We start from the raw sequence: 18,018 nt of genomic DNA, 5'->3' as shown, positions 1-18,018 counted from the left end.
CACCCGCTCACACCGCCAGGGGGTTTGCTGAGAAGGCAAAGCGAGTTCGGCCGCCGCTCGGCGCTTTTTCCCCCCCCCGTCCTGCCGGGGCCGTGTGGTAGCGGCCGGAAGGGGCGCGGCGGGCGCCATGGCGGCGGCGGGGCCCCTGGCGCTGGTGACGAGCTGCGCCCGCGGCTTCGCGGCCCAGGAGCTCGTCAAACGTGAGTGGGCGCCGCGGGGGGGGGGGCTCCGGCCGCGTCCCCGCACGGCCCTTCCCCGGCCTCCGCGCTGCGAGGAAACGGACTAGGGAGGGAATAGATAAGCTAGCGAGGGAATAAATATGCGAGGGAGGGAGTAAATAAGCCACCGAGGGAACAAACTGGTGTCTAGCGAAGGGCTGCGAGGCTGGTGAAGGGCCTGGGACGCCAGTTCTGTGAGGGGGAACTTGTGTCCTTCCTGAGGGAACCGGGGGTGTTTGGTCTGGAGAAGAGGAGGCTCCGCGGAGACCTCATTGCTCTCTGCAACTGCCTGAAAGGAAGCTGTGGGGAGCTGGGGTCGGCCTCTTTTCGCAGGTAACCAGGGATAGGACCGAGGGAATGGCCTCAAGTTGCGCCAGGGGAGGTTCAGGTTGGAAATGAGGAGACATTTCTTCTCAGAAAGAGCAGTCAGGCGTTGGGACAGGTTGCCCAGGGAGGTGGTGGTGTCACCGTCCCTGGGGGTGTTCAAGGAAAGGTTGGACGTGGTGCTTGGGGACATGGTTGGGTGGGTGACAGTGGTGGTAGGGGGTGGTTGGACCAAGTGATCCTGGAGGGCTTTTCTAACCTTAAAGATTTTATGACACCATCACTGCAGGTGGCAGGAGAAAGGAAGCCCCACAGCCCCAACTGTTCTGGTGTGAGCCAGCCACTGCCTTGAGGCGGTTTTTGTCAGATTCCTGCCTAGAATCATTAAGGTTGGAAAACACCTCCAACTCATCTGGTCCAGCTGTTCCCCTACCACCATCACCCACTAAACCATGTCCCTAAAACGTGGGCTAAACCAGAGCATCTCACAACTGAATAAACGTGTTAGCGTACATCTGCTATTGTGCAAACAAGTAACAGCTTGGCTAGACCGTAAGCGCCACTGTTAGCCATTCTGGGCATCCACAGCACAAAAGTGGCCTCATGTTCCTCCAGGACACCCCAGGTGGCCACTAGAAGAAGGGAGGGGAGCAGAGTGACAGCAGCAGCTCAGGACTGCGGGCACAGGAACACAAAAGCAGGCCGCGCACAATCCCACGGGTTTCACCTTTCTGATTATAAAGCGACCAGAGAATATCTTGGACCTTCAGGGTTGGAGAACTTCCTAAAGCTCCTGATGGGTCTGAGCGCTTGCTTAGGTTCTCTTTGATGCATTTGACCATTTGTCGTCTCTGCATCAGCACAGAAAAAGGGAAAGTTAAAACTACCTCTCTGCAGTTGTCAAAACTGCAGATTGCGCTTACCCCACATCGAGTGACTACATTCATACAGCGGGAAGTGGTTATCTTGAGACCCAGTTCCCCTTTTTCTGGCTTGGAAAAGGGAACATTGGTAAGACCTAATAGTAGAGAAAACTTTGGTGGAATTTTTAGTAATTCTAAAAATCAGGGGCATTCCAGGAAGAAGCGTTTAGGTCTTGGTGGTTTTGCCATTACGACTTGTTAGTGCAGCCTGCTTTTTAGGGAATTGGCATGAGCTCTTTGATGTGCACACTGAGGTGCATAACTTCAGCAACATGAGCGTGCACGCACACACCTCTTTTTTTCCCCTGCTCTTTCAGTGATATCTTGCTTAGGAGCACAGTAAAGGGGCTTCCACCAGGGACATAAGCACAGTAAGCTATAAAACCTATAAAACATTTAAGAATATGTTGATGGGGATACATGGCTATGGCTGGCTATAGTAGATGGGGTGGGCTGAAAGGTTTTGGTGGGTTGGAACAAAACGCTGGTGCAATTCTCAGTACTTGTGCCTTCACAGCATGAGTGTCACACCAGCTTAAAGGCATTACATGATAGTGGTTTGGCTCAATGCTGAGAACAAGAGTCTTATATTAGCACCTCTGAAGCAATTCAATGTTTGATATGCACTATTTGTGGTTAAATATGCTGCTAAATACTGTATTGCCTGGTAAGGTCCGTGTAATAGCTGTGGGTTTGGGGTCTACAACATGAAAAAAAGATCTTACCTGTGTTGTCACTGCTGTTGCCACTGTGTTCCCGGACTCCCCTGGTACATTCTCTCTGTAGGCAAACCTGGTTTTGTAAGTAGAGAGAAGCTGCTTAGAGGCTTTGCTGCTCGGAGGTATGCAAGAACTGAATTCTGCGGATTGCCAGAAGCTTCTGCACTAATTGCAAGGCTTTTTCCACTGTTTTAATCCTTTTAAGTAGAAAATGGCTTGAGGATGAGATTATTATGGTACATTTGCTAGATACATTTTTATCCTTTCAAGTTTCTATGGGATACCTTGAATGCTTGATTTCATTGTATACTGTGGCAAAACTAATCTACAGAACACACAGGATAGGATTGGCCCTTATCGGATACTTTATGAATTGAAACACCAAGTAAGTATTTTTGTTTTTACTAAGAAAAATGCTGGCAGACAAATACTGTTTTACAGAACTAATGTCATCTTCCACTTTTTTTTTTTTGACTGTCTACCTCTCCTTCCTCCCCCACAGCAGAACCCAAGGTGAACACACACTTGAGTTGACTTTACTCCTTGTGTAACTTGCAGGAGTATTTCGCATGGTGTATTCCACCAGGTGGCTCTCAAGGCCCAGAATGCGAGAACTGCTTGGTGTACCTACCAGCTGAGAGGACTGGCATCACTTGGGGCACAGCAGAAAAGCAATTGTATTCTTGCATCTGTTCCATCTAAAGACCACTAGGAAGAGTGATCAACACTTACATCTCTTTAGGAAAGAATATCTGAAAAAAGTTGGAATGGTTCTGAAAAGATATCCCTAGCCCAGTGACCTTAAACACAAAATGGCAGAAGAGTGTAAGTACCAGCTGGATGTTAGAGAACAGGGAACGCAGCAACAAAAGGCACGAGATCTGCATGTGACTCTGTATTCTGCTTCTCTGAGAAGTTGTTCCTGGTCTCTAATGGTCCTTTTAAAGTAATTAATTACTGCTCTACTCTTCCAGAATACACAAGCCTCTAGTACAAAAAGGGGACAGATAAGTGAATTTTTACAGTTCTACACTGTCCTCTTCCTTGTCTTCTAAACCATTTAATTTACAAAGCCTATATGCAAGCCCATGAAATTAAAAGTCATCAAGTTTAAATCAGTAGAATGAAATGAGCAAACATTTATATAATTAGCTGAAATTCATTTCCAAAAGTATCAGAATTTGTTCGGATTAAAAAATGATGGATACTTGTATGTAAAGAAGGAGCATGGCCAATCAGTTTCCTGGAAAGCCATGAGGTGGTGGCTGACAGCCTGGAAGTAAAAGCACCTTCTCCTTTGGACAGAAATTCGGAAGTCCATTGATCCATACGGTACCAGTCACTCCAGCGCTGGACCGAGCCGCAAACCAACCCTGTGCCATTTGCTGCCTCATTCCCAAATGGTTTGCAGCTTGAGGGCAAAAAGTGACACGAAGCAGGGTAGTCTGCTGCGTGCTGTGCCGGCACACATCACAGAGGAGGAAGATAAACGTCCATGTCCAGCAAGGTGCTGATCACAGGGAACCTGGAGGGCGCACGGGCAAACACAGCCGCTATGTGCAGGAGGGCACGGCCTGAGCAGGACGCTGGAGCTGGCTTAGGAATGGTTTCTTTGGCCCCCAGCCCCGAATAACTCGCCCTATCTGAGGAAGCCTCCGTTACTCCAGAGTGCTTTTAGACAGAAGTGGGGGACGCTGAAATATATCCTAGTGTTCAGCAGTTATTGGTGAGATGGTAAAGTTCCAATAAACGTTATTCCAGTAAAATAGGTATCCAGCATTAGCAGTGGAGGTATTTCAGAGAGGATCTTAAACTCTAAATCATGTTTGTGAATGACACTAAGCAGTATTCTTTTGTGGCGTGAACTTTTCCAAGCGTGTTTTTAGTTCTCTTTAATACTGGTGCGTTCGGAGCCTGTTTCCGTGCCTGTCATCCAAGCCAGCCTCTCTGCTCTATGGAAAGGCGAGCTAATTAAGTCAGCCCCGCAGGCCGGCCTGCTGTTGTGGTCACCGGGTGACTCAGATGGTTTTCCGAGCTCTTTGGATGGCAAACCACTGACACTTTCAATGGCTGGGAAGCTTAAAATTAAAAATGAGTAACTTGCTGGAGATAAGTTGGACAGGTCACCTCCTTTTGCCATGTTAATTGTCTGGAAGCTTATTCCATATCCAAATAAAGCTAAATGGAGTTTTATCGATGACTGTTCTCTCAAATTAAACCATTCTGGCTGAGTTTATTTTTTTTTCCTCCATTCAAATACAGACTGTTGGGAAGAAATTCTTGGGATTCCAAGGCAGCAAATACCATCCTTAGTCCTGGTGAAATGTACCCGTGACAGCTCAGTTGGAGTTGCAGCGTGTATTATTTTGTAGTCTTTCCTTGGTTGCCCCAAAGCCCCAGACCAGTGGGTCGAAGCGCCTTTTGGGGGAGAGGAGAGCACCGTTCCCAAGCAGCCCCAACTGCGGTTGCTTCCTGCCGCGAGCAATCGGGCTGTGGTGCGGTGATTTGGTACAACCCCACGTGCTGTCCCAGACACAGCGAGTTCGAATCCTTTCGGAACGTTCCCGCAGCGCTTTGAGGTCAGCGCACAGCATCCATTTGTACTGGGAGAGAAATTTCACAGGGGGTTGGCAGAATCTTTGGGCAAATGACAGGTAATCAGAGGCACAATGGGATGAAAGGCTGCTTCAAATACACGAGCAGTAGCATGTGATAGGAAATGGGACGTGTCCTCATTCTTCTAGCAGCACTTTGAGACCTAAATTTGTCCATGAACTCCTTTGTAAGAAAAAGTTCATATACAAAGTAGACATGAAAGTTTTTTTTATCAGCTTATGAAAGTCTTTTGGAATTTTTCCCTTTTGTACTCTTGCTATAGTGGGTAGCTTGAACAGATTTCCTTTCCTCATGCTGTTTACCTCCCTTTGCCCAAGTCTGCTGATTTTCCAAGTTTCAATCATTCCTGTGGCCACAGAGCATCAGAACCATGGTTGTACCCGAGCTATCAAACAGAAGGAGGAACGGCTAGAAGTGACAACTGAAATGCTCCATTTTGCGGTTGAAATAGCAAATAGACAAGAAACAACAAGTCTTTCAAGATTATCAGAACATCTTTCCCAAATTAGTAGTCTCGTCTGTATTTACATGAACATAAGTTTGGAAGCTTATGCTGAAGGAGTGTAGGGTTCAGAGTCGAGGTTTGTGTGGGATTACCTCAGTGGTGATGTCCCCAGCCAACTAAGGAATTGTCTCAATTCTTTTGAGATAAAAACCTTAAAATCTTTGAAAACCCACTTTTAAAAAAAAAAAAAACTCTTCCGATGCCCAGATGACTCAGTCAATTTAATATATGATTTACTTGCATTATAAAATGCCCACGAGTTGGTTCACCTTGGACAAGATACCCTGCCCCTTCCAGCAAGGTGTGGATGGGATGCTCCCCTCCTGGCTATAATTCAGCTCCACCAGGTGGCTGTCACACCATGAGTGTTCTGCAGAGGTTGCTACCAGCACACCAAGGGCAGCATTTAGCATTGCGTTATCAAAGCCACTGCCTTGGATTTTAATTGTTGAACTCCTACGTGGAATTTAATGGGAATTAGAACTGAATTCCAGTCACTTGGTTTATTTTCTCATTAGTTACCTTGAGATTTTGGTCACAGTTAAACAATTCTTTACATCTGAATGAACGTGCAAGGTTTGTTTCTGCTGAAATGAAGCCTTTTATTCTCCCCATACATCCTGTTTACAGGTCGTGAGTTTGAGGCTAACACTTTAAAAGGCATTTCCAGGGGAAAAAAAAAGGCTTACTCTCAAGACCTTCTGTACCATATTTTATTTTTTGAAAGTTAGAATTCATCTAAGGGTACTAAACAGTAGGATCAAGTAAGGAATGGATTTTTAATTTTTGTACATCTTAAATACATATTCATTTTATTATAGCAAATAAATATGGCTCTGTATCAGCCTTGTGCCAAGCTTTGCTAGTTGAATTATTTTCTTGATGCTGGTTTGTATAATTTCTCTCATTTTCTTTTATACAGGTATCACAGGAAAAGACGACCTTACTGTGGGTGCTACTACAAGTGGAGGAGTGAATTTTTACCCCTGGACAATAGATAATAAATATTACTCTGCAGATATTCACCTCTGTGTAGTACCAAGCACATTTCATGTTACTGGAGAAATTGCTGAATCTGTGCAAGCATTTGTGGTGTACTTTGACAGCTCAATAGTAAGACTCTTCTGCTTCATTACGTTGCTTTATCTGTATGGTATAGCTGCCTTATGGTGATAACCACAATCTATAGTATCTTCATCCTGTGACCTCCATTTCTTTTAGGCTGTTCTATTAATTATCAGTAGATCAAAGGTAAATTGTACCTTGTAACAACAGCAAATATTTCCTTCCCTTTTGCTGTTACATCCTGGCTGGAAGAGAGATTTCTTCAGGTTGTAAATATGCCACCTAAGGCAAATCCTTTTCCAACCCACCACCTCCAGCTTTACTCATAGCTGATGCTAATTCAGAAAGGCTGCTTGAGAATAGCCAAGGACAAGGAAGCTAAAAGTAGGGCTCAGTGCTGTCATTTTACCTGAAGTTGTTTCTACAAAGCTGGTAGCAATGAAACTAGTGCTTTAGCAAAAGCCAGAAAGATTGAGACAAGCTGTTCTACATAGGAACTGTTCTACAAGGAACTTAGGAGTATGCTACAAGGAACTGTTTTCCACTACAGGTGGGAAAGGATGCATACCACACATTCTGCAGATACCTTTAGCCAGACATCTCAGTACGGTCTCAGAATAAAACAGAGCAATGAGTATTGTTCATCAGTTACCACAACATCCACTTCAGTGTGGAAGATGGAATAGCTGAACATCAAACCTGAGATCCGCTTAAAACTAAATACTAGTGATCAACATTAAGTGAAAGACTTTCCTAATCTAAATTAGGGTTGCATAATTCGCATTAAATATGAAAGGGAGGTCCAAGGTAAATCAAGAATCAAGAAGGCTGCTGTATATAAATCAACTTCTGTAGTTGAAACACAAGCATCTTAAACATACCTAATGTGCAGTCTGGCATATTTCCTTATCTCATTGCTATTTTTCTAGTACTATTAATGATTAAAACTGGTGTAAAACTGGAATACATCCTCAAATACTTTACAAAAGATCTTTTCTTTCCTTTAGAAATCTGGACTTGATAGTGTCTCTGAATGGCTTCCTCTGACAGAAGAGTGGCTACCAGAAGTCATGATCCTGGTCTGTAACAGGGTATCTGAAAATGGTATGATACCTGTAGAAATCCAAAACTGACTTGAAGATTTCTTAAAATTCCTGGGTGAAAATGGGCTTTGTATTTAAGAGCCAGGGTGTTCTCATGACCAAGAACAGAAGTATTAAACTAGTAGTAGTTAAAACTGAATCAGAACTTTACAAGCTCGCTTAAAATGAACTTTGCATATCCCATTCCTAGTATGGGAATGTGCACTGCAAGGTAACTAACAGGGCAGACATGTTACTGATGTTCACAATCCTTTCTAGTGAAGAAAAAGGATGACTGAATTGCTTAACTCTAGTGGAAATTATATTAATTTTTTTTTTTTTAATCGTTTGGGCATTAAATACACATGGCTGCTTTGGTTCTGTATTAGCGTATCTGTACCTTACAGTTTGCTGTTGTATAAGGTAACACATTTCAGGTTCAAATCCAGAGTAGTGGAAACCTTCATTCACCATGACACTTCACTTATATTCCCCCGTGAGCCATTTGATTTTATAGTATCTAAAAATAATTCAAAGAAGTTTAATTCTGGGGGCTTTTGGAATTTAAAGCGATTGGAAGACCCAAACCAGCTACTACTTTTTTCCCCCCGCCCATACAATCCAGAACAAGCAAACAACTTTGAGAGACTAAAACATAGCTAGAAATTCAACTGTTGGTATTAGTCTCAAATGTGTATGTTTAGAAAGCATTTTTGTTTCCCCACATTAGGTGTTAACAGACAGAAAGCTCAGGAATGGTGCATCAAGCATGGCTTTGAACTGGTGGAACTTAGCCCCGAGGAACTGCCAGATGAAGATGGTAGGTACTTGTTTTAATTTTTAGAATTAAAAAGACACCAAAATAACCTCTAAACAATTGCAAGGGGCATGATTATTTCTGTGCTACATGATTACAGCATGGAATGCTCCCAGTTGGTAAGGCTTAGTCTCAGCTATATGCAGTCAGGAAGTAGAGGAAGAATTTCCTCCAAGACATCACATTGGTCTCCTCCCAAGTACAACTACTGGTTTCTGTAGTACCTACATAGAACTAATATCAGCTCCTTTTATGGCACTAATCCTAGGACTATTGATACGTAAGAAGCTTTTATATTCCATTCTGAAATCAGTCTCAAAACAAGCAGCAGATAGATGCATAAGGGAAGGAAAATTCTTAGTCTTTTTGAAGAAGATTTAAAGCCATTGTATATACAAAGAGAAGATAGAGATTATTCAGTGACATGATAGGCTGAAAAGGGGAGATTATTAAAAAACATTTTAGAAGTGCATGCACTGTTACACAGGAAATAAACCAGTTTCAAAATAACTTGCCTAGCCATACAGTTACAACTTGAGAAAACCCGTAAAGCAAAGTCAGTACTGTGATGTTCCACTCTTGAAAAGTGACTCCACACTTCCTGACAGCCTTATCAGAATTAGCCTTATCTCATCTCAATGATTAAGAAAGTGTCTAAATTTTACCACTACAGAACCAAAAATAAGATAACCAACTCCATTTCCAGTCTTGAGTGGAATAATTCACTAACATTTGCTCCATTTCAAGCTTACCAAGTACATAGCTGTCACTAAAAATATGTTAGTCTAAAGGCCTTCTAAAACTCAAGCTCCCCTCTCCTGCAAAGAGATAAATTATAACTTTATCCCAAGTAGGTAAGAACTCCTGCCCCTATGTCTTTTAAGATGCATTTCAGTTTAACACTTTTTAATTTGGGGTGGGAGGGATGTTTATAAATCTGATTCATAGAAAACAGGAAGATCAGAAATTGATACCCATTAAAGTTTTCTTCTGAAGTGCTTTTAAAGGAAACATTAGTAACATTAAGTTATTTTTCTACTGAATAAGTGTTGTAAAGAACAAGCTATGCACCATTTAAATAACGTAATCACTTTAAATAATAAGTAATGGGAATAATAACTCAGGGTATTAATCTTCGGAATATTAAGGTATACATTCTCTACTGCACTTTTTAACATGCTGCTTGATTCACTGTGACTCATGCATGAGAGGAAATGCATTGCACTCAGTAACATATTTACCTTGTATGCATTCTATATGAATTACAGAAGATAAAATAGATTCAGTAAACATATTGAGCCAATATCTGTCTAAAAGTTATGACATTCTTGGTATCTCATCCCAAATGAACTGGAGCTCTTACTACTAACTACACTATCAGTCAGTTGTTTTGTGTACTGAGAACAAGAGCTGAGACTCTAGATAATGACCAATACAAAACTAAACAACATTATCATGGAGGGCAGAGTATTTGATCTAAGGGGTCACAGACAGCTTTAAATTCATTATTAAAGACAGTTTCAATTATTACACCTGTCCCTGAGTCATCCTAGAAGAGCTGATTTTTAAGCAATCACATTTTCCTATCCAAAGGGTTTTTCTTCCCTATTGCTTTGTGAGACCTACACAAACATGGGAAGCTGACTAAGCCGAGGAAATGGGAAAACTGACTTTATATGAAGTGGTGTCAGATCTATTCAGTAAGTAGGCTGAAGTCCAAACAATGCTTTCCCTAATCTTTGAAGTTACTGTAATTTACAGGATTACTGCAACCCTTAGTTAGATGTTGTGAAAATAGCTTTTGTACGATAGTTTTCATTTAACAAGCATTGCACCCTTTTCAATGGTTGTCTGAAGTTCTTTACCTTCTGAAGGAATTCTAGAATCTATTTATACTATACAGCATTCTGAAAGATCTTGGGGTAAAAGAGGTCTTGCTTCTAACACTGACTTAAAAATGGTTTATAACTTCCAGGTAATTTTAAAAAGTAATTTATTAGTGTAGGTCCAGTGCTAAATATTCCAAAGCTCCACTCAAAATGTGGATTTCTCTGTAAAAGGTAGAGAGCTCACAGTTCATAACACCCACAAGTCTAGACCAAGAGGTGTGGCATTAATCTAGATTTCTTTGGCCTTTCATGAAGCAAAGGCAAGAAATCTCTCTTTGCTAACCAAAGTCCTTTATCCATTGGTGTAAGATAGGACAGGTATTCAGTCACACATCATATTACTTTGAAGTATGTACTGGGGTTTGGTCTAATTATGAGGAATGAAACATCTTTTTGTTTAGATGACTTTCCGGAGTCCACAGGAGTCAAACGAATTGTGCAAGCCTTGAATGCCAATGTGTGGTCGAACGTAGTCATGAAGACTGGTATGTAATACAGATTCCCACTGTGTGAATTCTACAGTGCTATTGCCAATGCGTCAGTATGCAGACAGCTACAGTACTCCAACCTTTCACATGGAAGTAGGCTTTCCAGGTATCACTTGCTGTCCCTTGTTAAACAGAGGCATAGAGGGACAATGGGTGAGATTTAATCCCATTTCAATATTTGTTCCTGTTTCCTCTATACTTTAACTTGCTCTCAAATGTCTGTTGAAGGTTTTAATGTATTAAGTGCACTGCAAGAAGGACTGAGTTCCCAACAGAAATCCCACTTAAGTAAATGGAAACTGCAGAACTTTTTGGAAATAGCACAAAAACCAGACAACCCAGTTTCCTGCAGGTAATTGATTATCAGGTGGAGATACAGTTTTGGAAAAATCACTTCAGGATTAGACAGTAGAAGAGGAAATGTGTGGCTAGCCCAGATTTACTACTAGTGTAAATACTTCTGTTTTCTTGAAAGCCTTTATTAACTTTTCTAATTACACAAGTTGTTGCAGGAAATGTAGGAAGATGAATTTTGTGTGGTGTTTGGCCTTATATTTCTTGTTTCAGTGTAATCCCACTATAAACCTTCTGATGTCTGCCTGCTCCCTGATGTACAATTTTCCACTGTTGTGGCTTCTTCCTTCCTACATCTTTTTACTGTGTAATGATTTCAAGTGCTGAGAAGTTTTTGTTCTTGTAACTGCAAGATGGTTATTGGGGATTCAGTGTAACTAGGATGAGAACTCCTGAACTTTTAAGGTTGCCTTTTCAGTATTTCTCACCCCACATCAGAACAAGGCTAAGATTGGTTCCAACTTACCGTAACCATTGTAGAGAAACAGGTAGCTATTTGAGATGGCATGAAGTTAATCTTACTAGTACAAAAACGGTGTTCTTAACATTTGACAGATGTCACATTACAGAAGAACAGAACTTAGTCACATATTCAGTTCTTTATGGGGGGAAATTCCTATGCATCATTAGCATATTATGTAAAGGTCAAACTCCTTAAAAATCCAGATTTTTTTTTTTTTTATCTCCACAGTACAGAAACCACAGTGTTGATATATGTTACTACAAACCCCTCAGGAGGTGAACTATATTTGGACATAGTTGCAACTTGACTGTGCTTTCAAAGGGAAGTGGTTGAGCTCATTTTACCTAAAATAGAACTTTCTACAACCTGTAGCATATCTTTTGTTTTCAGCTTCCTCCTGATCCTGGAAACTAGCCACTGTGTAAATAAAACCTTAGCTTTTCTGTTGAGGTACCTATAACTGCTGACCATTTAGAAGCCATACAGTCACACTTCATGTGAAAGTTTTTTCATACAGAATATACGATGTTTGAGTAGCAGGAAAGGTTTATAGCACTGTTAAATGTAGCCATCCAAAAAGCCAATATTACAGCATTACCTTACTTCAGGTAGTTGTTTGTATGAGAATTTAAATTAATGGATGGAATAGGAATGATTTTTTTAAGCTATGAGCATCAAAACCATGTTGTTTTAAAGTGTGTTATCCTGAACCCAAGCACAATTCTTCTGAAGTTGTCAAGTACTGTGCAATTATTAAGAAAAACTTGACTTTTTGATTTTTTTTCTCTAACCATTAAACATATTCATTCTTATACTGATCCATAAGGATAAGCATTAAATATAACATAATTGAATTGTAAACAATTTTACATCATGTAATACTACATAATTTGTGTGTAAATAAAGCAGTTATTGTCTCTACTAAAAGGAAAATAAGCAGCCTTACCTGAGAAGACTTAGAGAGCAATCCCCTTTCTGGTTGGTATAAAGTTTTTTGTTCTTCAGATCTTGGAGCCCTCTTCAGTCTGAGGATCAGGTGACTTACTTTCTTCCCTTTGTGCAGAAGAACATCAACACTTCTTCAGTTAATAAACTTCTCACCCCCAAAAGCTTGTAATACTGCTGTTGTTCTTAGCTGACCCAACAGGAGCAAACCTTGTTGACTTAGCAGTAAGAGAAACAAATTGCTGCCCTCTGAAAGAGGTTGGCTGCCTGCTTTCCTGCTTAAATATGTGGTTCAGTGATCGCAGCTGAAGCTGGTCACCTAGGGTGGAGCCGCTCATTAGCCTGGCTCCTTTTACAAACAATTAGCCCAATTTATTGGTAATATTTAAACTTAATTGTTTAAACAAATTTTGAATTCCCACTTTTTAGTTCCATTTTTTGTATGAGTGTCACGTCAGCTGCAGACAGACCATGGAAGAGGAGTAGATAAAGACAGTAGAGAACGTTTTGCTATGAAACAAGCATATGTGAATTACTAAGCCATGCTCAGAGCAGCGACTGATGGCACCTGTGAAACCCTATAGACTGCATCACAATGAGCCATCGGCTATTACAATAATTTGAATGAGATAATTTTTGGCTTTGATTCTGTAAGAACACTGTGTAAGACATCACCCACTTCCTGAATTGCACCCAGAAGTTGAAATAACTTTTACATCCAATAAAAAGAGTTTATAGGAAGGTTTTTTTCAAGGGTGTGACTGGAAGCAAGTGTTGTGTCTGCCACCTCCCTAACCACGGATCGAGAAACAAATAGCTGCTTTTCAGAGATCCTAGCTGTAGATTCTAGTACGTTCTAATTAGGACAACATTTTCTAGTTACACAGCCTGAGGTTATGTGTATGTGGTGGTGGGGATGGAGACACTGCCATTTTTCTGTACAGAATGAACTCAAATCACAGATAGGAAAGAGGTACATGATTAGGTCACTTAATCCACCCCTCTGCCAATGTGGGAATGTTTTCTCTCAAGTACATTCTGGACTGCACTGTCCAATCTGGCTTCAGATGACTCAGAAATTGGCTAAACATTGATCTTTACTTTTTCCCTAAAGACAACGCTTTGCTCAGCTTGCTGAAACTTCGGGAAGCTACTTTGTTTTGGGTTGCAGGTCCCAATCTTTATCACTAAGTTGCCTGTTAATATCTCTGGCAGACTTAAGGGCTTTCTTATTTCTTGCAACTGAACATTTTTAAGGCGATCCATTGGGCTAGACTGATTCACTTCTTCCCAAACCTTTGGCAAGTGATCTGTAAAAGCAGAAAAACTGTGTAGAACAGAGCCAATTGAAACAAATACCTGCCGGGGGGGGCATTAGGGGGACAAGAGGACTGGCACAGGACTCACATTAGCCTAAGAACACAGTGGAGATTATTAAACAGGAAATGAAGTCTTAGTAATTCTCCAGCTGAGACATGTTTACATGTTTTCTAGATAGCTGATGGTTTTAGTTACACATTCGACTCTGCAAAATTTTGTATAAATGGCAAGTAAATTTGGACCGTGTATAAAAATTACATCATCTCAACATTTGAATCTAGAACTTAGTCATTATTGTAATATTAGAGTAGACCACATTTCTTTAAAGAAAGTAATAATAATCTTTCTTCTGGCGTAAGTTGTTGTTTCCTAGCTATTCGTAGTATAATAACGTTATTTCTTTTTTAGTTGACTAAAATACTCATATTTTAAGAAAACTCTCCTGAGTCTCCTATATAACTACAAATATTTACTATTCAAGGCAGAGCCAGCAGAAAACATGGCTTAGCAAAAATCCCAATATCGCCTATTGCACGTACATTTTTGTTTATAAACAAAGTTTTAAAAATACAGTTAGCTTAATTTAAAAATACTGTGCCGTATCTATCAGATGAAAAAGATGATTGTTTTGTTTCAGGTTTCAATTTACTTTTTTTTTGAAGTTGGGTTATAAAATACCATTGAAAAACACAGTAGGTTAGCGACCGTGGAAAGCCCAAATGAACTCCATGAATTCTGTATTAGATATTTTAAAATTGCCTATACAGTTTTATAGGGTATTTTGTGGGTGTGGGAGTATGAGGATGTGTCTTTCCTAAAATAATCTCTACCCGCCCCGGTCAGTTGCAGCTCTTTGCAATAATACTGCATCTTCTGTCAAACTAACAGCTCTTTTGTTTCTAGACAGGACCCAGGGCTTTGGCCTTCTCAGTACATTAGCAGGGGCGAACTGTAGCATTGGATCAGAGGAGAACCAAGATACAGAAGTAAACAGTAATTCCTATTTCTTGTTCTTTGCTCTTTCCTGTTGTCGCACTGGGTGTGGTGGTGGTGGCTTTCATTTTTTTTCCTCCTCTCTCAAGGGATACTGCACAGCCTATCAGAATTTATTTTAAAGGAGGTTTCTGAAGTCTGAAAAACTGTCTGCATTTTTTTTTAAAGCCCTCCTGAAAAAGTTGTCCCTGGTAGCTGTCACCTTGTGGCTGTGAGCTCGCTGTCTTTCAGAATATTGCTTCAGAACTCATTATTTTACCTGCAATGTCTGGTTGTGCGCTCAGTGTGGAAACCTGCTGGGTGTGGGTTGCACACACGGTTTGGCATTGTGTGTATTTTACCCCAGACAGCCCACTGGAGCCAAGGAAAGATTACAAAAGCTCCATTCAAGATGCTGTTTCTCATTAATATCCAAGAGCAGTATTTTGTGCAAAACAAAAACTGTCACTTGAATGTTTTGTTTAAAAAAGTAAGCCAACCTATCATAGAAAAGCTTTTTGTAGTGGCTATGTACAGTGTTACAAAAGTGTGGCTTTTCATGATACACAGGGTACAGTAGGTAGCAGTTTATGATAAAGAGTAAGATTTTGAAGTTAAAAAAGGAAGCACTTGGTTTGCTGATGATGCTTTTTAGGGTGCAGTAGTTCCTGTAATATCTATTTGTTTCCCGACAGCCCAATCCCTCAGCAGCAGACAGAGAAGAATCCCATTTAGACAACAGAGAAGATGCAGCAAGCACAAACAACTTACAGATTGACAACCACGTAGGTAAGCTCTTTTTGTGCTTGGCAGATGTGTTGGAGCCGGCAACCCTGGCTGGAATGCTCCCAGAAAGCTCCTGGCTTGCTCTCAATGAAAAATATGGCAAAAATGCCAGAGCCAGTAGAGGCTGTTTAGCATTAAGGTGTTCTCCGTGAGAAAATGGGCCCAGCTTTAGAAAGGATAGGGCCCCTGCAGCTAAGGTCTGCCAGCAGTACCGCTGATGGGAAACATTCAGATCTGAATTTGTGAAATTTCCCAGTGAGGGTATTCTTTCTATTCAGAAACATCTTTATAAGAATAAATCTTTAAGCTTTATGGTTGAGAGAAAAATAATTACAATTTGCCATCCTACAGCCTCATTCAGCAGGAAGCACACTCTACATGGGTCCATCCTAAATGGATCATTTTATATTAAGCAAGAAACCTTAAATACTGGCTGAACTCAAAAATGTTACTGCAATATAACATACCCAAACCACTGCAGTGGTGCCATAAGTTGTCTTTCTGAACAATCAGTAAATTAAGTGTTTCTTTCCCTCTGGGGGAAGAGAGGGGGTACGAATGGGATATGTAGATGTTATAATATTGTTTTTATCAGATTGCCACTAAGGCTTTTATGCCTACTGACAAAACAGAATAATTTACCTAGAACAAACCTATGTGCATTTATTTTAGATCCCATGTTAGATATGGACATTCAAGAGCTAGCCAACCTAACCACGAGAGAAGGTGACCTGGAGAACTTTGAAAGGCTATTTTCAAAGTTGAAAGAAATGAAAGGTATGTATTGGGGAGAGAGGTACTAGCTTGCCTGTTCTAATCAATCAAAGGCATGAAAGCCAGTGTGTGAAGTGGGGAGGTGGTACAAATCCTTATTCTGCTGCCTGAGGTATTATACAAGTAGCTGATCCTTTCATTAATTTGTCCATCATCTTAATAATGCTTTTGGAAGTCGATATTGCTCAGCTGACTGCTATCACACAGTTCTAGTCCACCATGAATGAACATTACAGTTTTCCATTCAAGAACCTGTAGTAGAACTTTCCTTTTAGCTCTACAACTGCGTGCCAATCTTGCAGTTTAAAGGTACAAACATTTGAGATGAAATCCAGTGTGCTCAGAAGTATTGGCTTTCTGGTGTTTGCAAGTTGCAATAGCACTTACTAAATATGCTTCCTTTTTTATAATCCTAAAGACGTTTCTTTGTAGTTCCCTAAAAATAACTGCAATAGGCGTTTCTCTGCCTGCTTGCTCCTGAGTGTGACAACCCAAGTCGTGTTCTTTTCCACAGAAAAAGCTGCAACGTTGCCTCATGAACAAAGAAAACTACATGCGGAAAAGGTGAGATTTTGAAATTCACATTGAAATTATTAAAAATGGAGTTTTCCTTTCTGAGCTCTAAACTGCTAAACCTTCAGTCACGTGAGGGGAATTTTTCCCATTTTTTCACTCTTAGGTGGCCAAAGCATTCTGGATGGCGATTGGAGGAGACAGAGATGAAATTGAAGGTCTCTCCTCAGACGAAGAAAACTAAGTTCTTCTGTAGCCGTAAGCGACAGAGCGATCCTAAAAGAGTGATCTTTTCCTGCAACGAGTGTTTATTGCAAATAGCCCCATTTAGCTTTAATTGCTCTCTTTGGTTAAAGGATTCTCTGTAATCATTGTATTAAGTAACACATTCCACAACACCTAATGGTTTAGAGTGGTTTTGTCTGAGCGTTCATTCCCTCTCTGAGAGTTTTAGAAGACAAGGATGGAATTAGAGGAAATAATAAGTTAGTTTACATTTTTCAAATTAACATTTTTATTGTTTCCTCTTTTGAGTTTAAATAAACAAATTTACAACCAGTTATCTTTCTACATATGGCTAGTGGTTGTTAAATGAGTACTTCATTCTAAATTCCACATTTTAGATGTAGGCCTGTTTGATGTTTTTATGTAGCTTTATAGCTGACTTACTAGTTAAAACAAACCAGATTTATATGAGCCATGAAGAGAAAGTTGGTGAATTGTGCCCTATTGTGAGCTGCTATGCCAAGTCTGCGAGGTTGAGCCTGCTGAGTGCCAAAGCTATTAGAAATGGCCCATAGGCTTTGAATTCTATTTGCGTTTGTAAGTATGTGGTCCTTCTGTGAAAACTCAGGTGTCGTGCCACACTCCCTGGGTTTCCACTAGAAACTAAATTTGAGATTAAATGCAAGACAGATTTTTGCTGTTGTTCCAGGGGTGAAGTTCCCTGCCCAAACCTTCTGCAATGCTTGGCCTCCAAGGCCTAGGAGAATGCGCAGACCTCCTGCTGGTGAATTCTAGCCTAAATATCTAAGGAGAGAAGCTGTGATTTCAAACACCCCACACTGGCACCTGGTGCATTTATTACAGACTTGTGCACCTGTATATTAATTAGAAGGTGCCAGAGTGCAAGTCTCAAATTGCTGCTTCATGTTATCAAGGATTAGAAAAATTCCTTCATCCTCAGAATCAGTAACATTGCCATCTCCTGCACGGCCACATAGTCAGACTTACTGGAGAATGTAA

General features: G+C 40.8%; 1 protein-coding gene across 3 annotated transcripts; it reads left to right on the top strand.

Moving 5' to 3' along the window:
- Nucleotides 1-8: 8 nt before the first annotated feature.
- AAGAB (alpha and gamma adaptin binding protein) lies at nt 9-17,333 on the top strand. 3 transcript variants are annotated; one of them, XM_035569441.2, is made up of 11 exons: nt 92-200; nt 2,687-3,009; nt 6,228-6,418; nt 7,378-7,474; nt 8,183-8,272; nt 10,560-10,643; nt 14,632-14,714; nt 15,396-15,489; nt 16,159-16,263; nt 16,775-16,824; nt 16,940-17,333. In XM_035569441.2, exons 2-11 carry the CDS (start codon nt 2,997-2,999, stop codon nt 17,015-17,017), a joined length of 885 nt encoding a protein of 294 aa, XP_035425334.1. In that variant the 5' UTR covers nt 92-200; nt 2,687-2,996; the 3' UTR covers nt 17,018-17,333. The 3 variants fall into 3 exon arrangements, with proteins under 3 accessions (XP_035425333.1, XP_035425334.1, XP_035425336.1); XM_035569443.2 differs by lacking the exon at nt 92-200 and adding an exon at nt 2,460-2,569; XM_035569440.2 differs by lacking the exon at nt 2,687-3,009 and having other exon boundaries at nt 9-200.
- The last annotated feature ends 685 nt before the right edge of the window (nt 17,334-18,018 follow it).

The sequence above is a fragment of the Cygnus atratus genome, chromosome 11 (genome assembly GCF_013377495.2).
Source record: "Cygnus atratus isolate AKBS03 ecotype Queensland, Australia chromosome 11, CAtr_DNAZoo_HiC_assembly, whole genome shotgun sequence".
In the NCBI taxonomy this organism is placed as follows: Eukaryota; Metazoa; Chordata; class Aves; order Anseriformes; family Anatidae; genus Cygnus; species Cygnus atratus.
The sequence above is the reverse complement of the archived record's forward strand: the minus strand, read 5'-3'. Positions and strand labels throughout refer to the sequence as shown.

Bases quoted from the DNA above. Each gene is read 5' to 3' on its own strand.
- AAGAB (XM_035569440.2), top strand. From the start codon at position 128: ATGGCGGCGGCGGGGCCCCTGGCGCTGGTGACGAGCTGCGCCCGCGGC. The intron at 15,490-16,158 runs GTAAGCTCTTTT...CATTTATTTTAG, and splicing joins ACAGATTGACAACCACGTAG to ATCCCATGTTAGATATGGAC. The intron at 16,264-16,774 runs GTATGTATTGGG...TCTTTTCCACAG, and splicing joins AAAGTTGAAAGAAATGAAAG to AAAAAGCTGCAACGTTGCCT.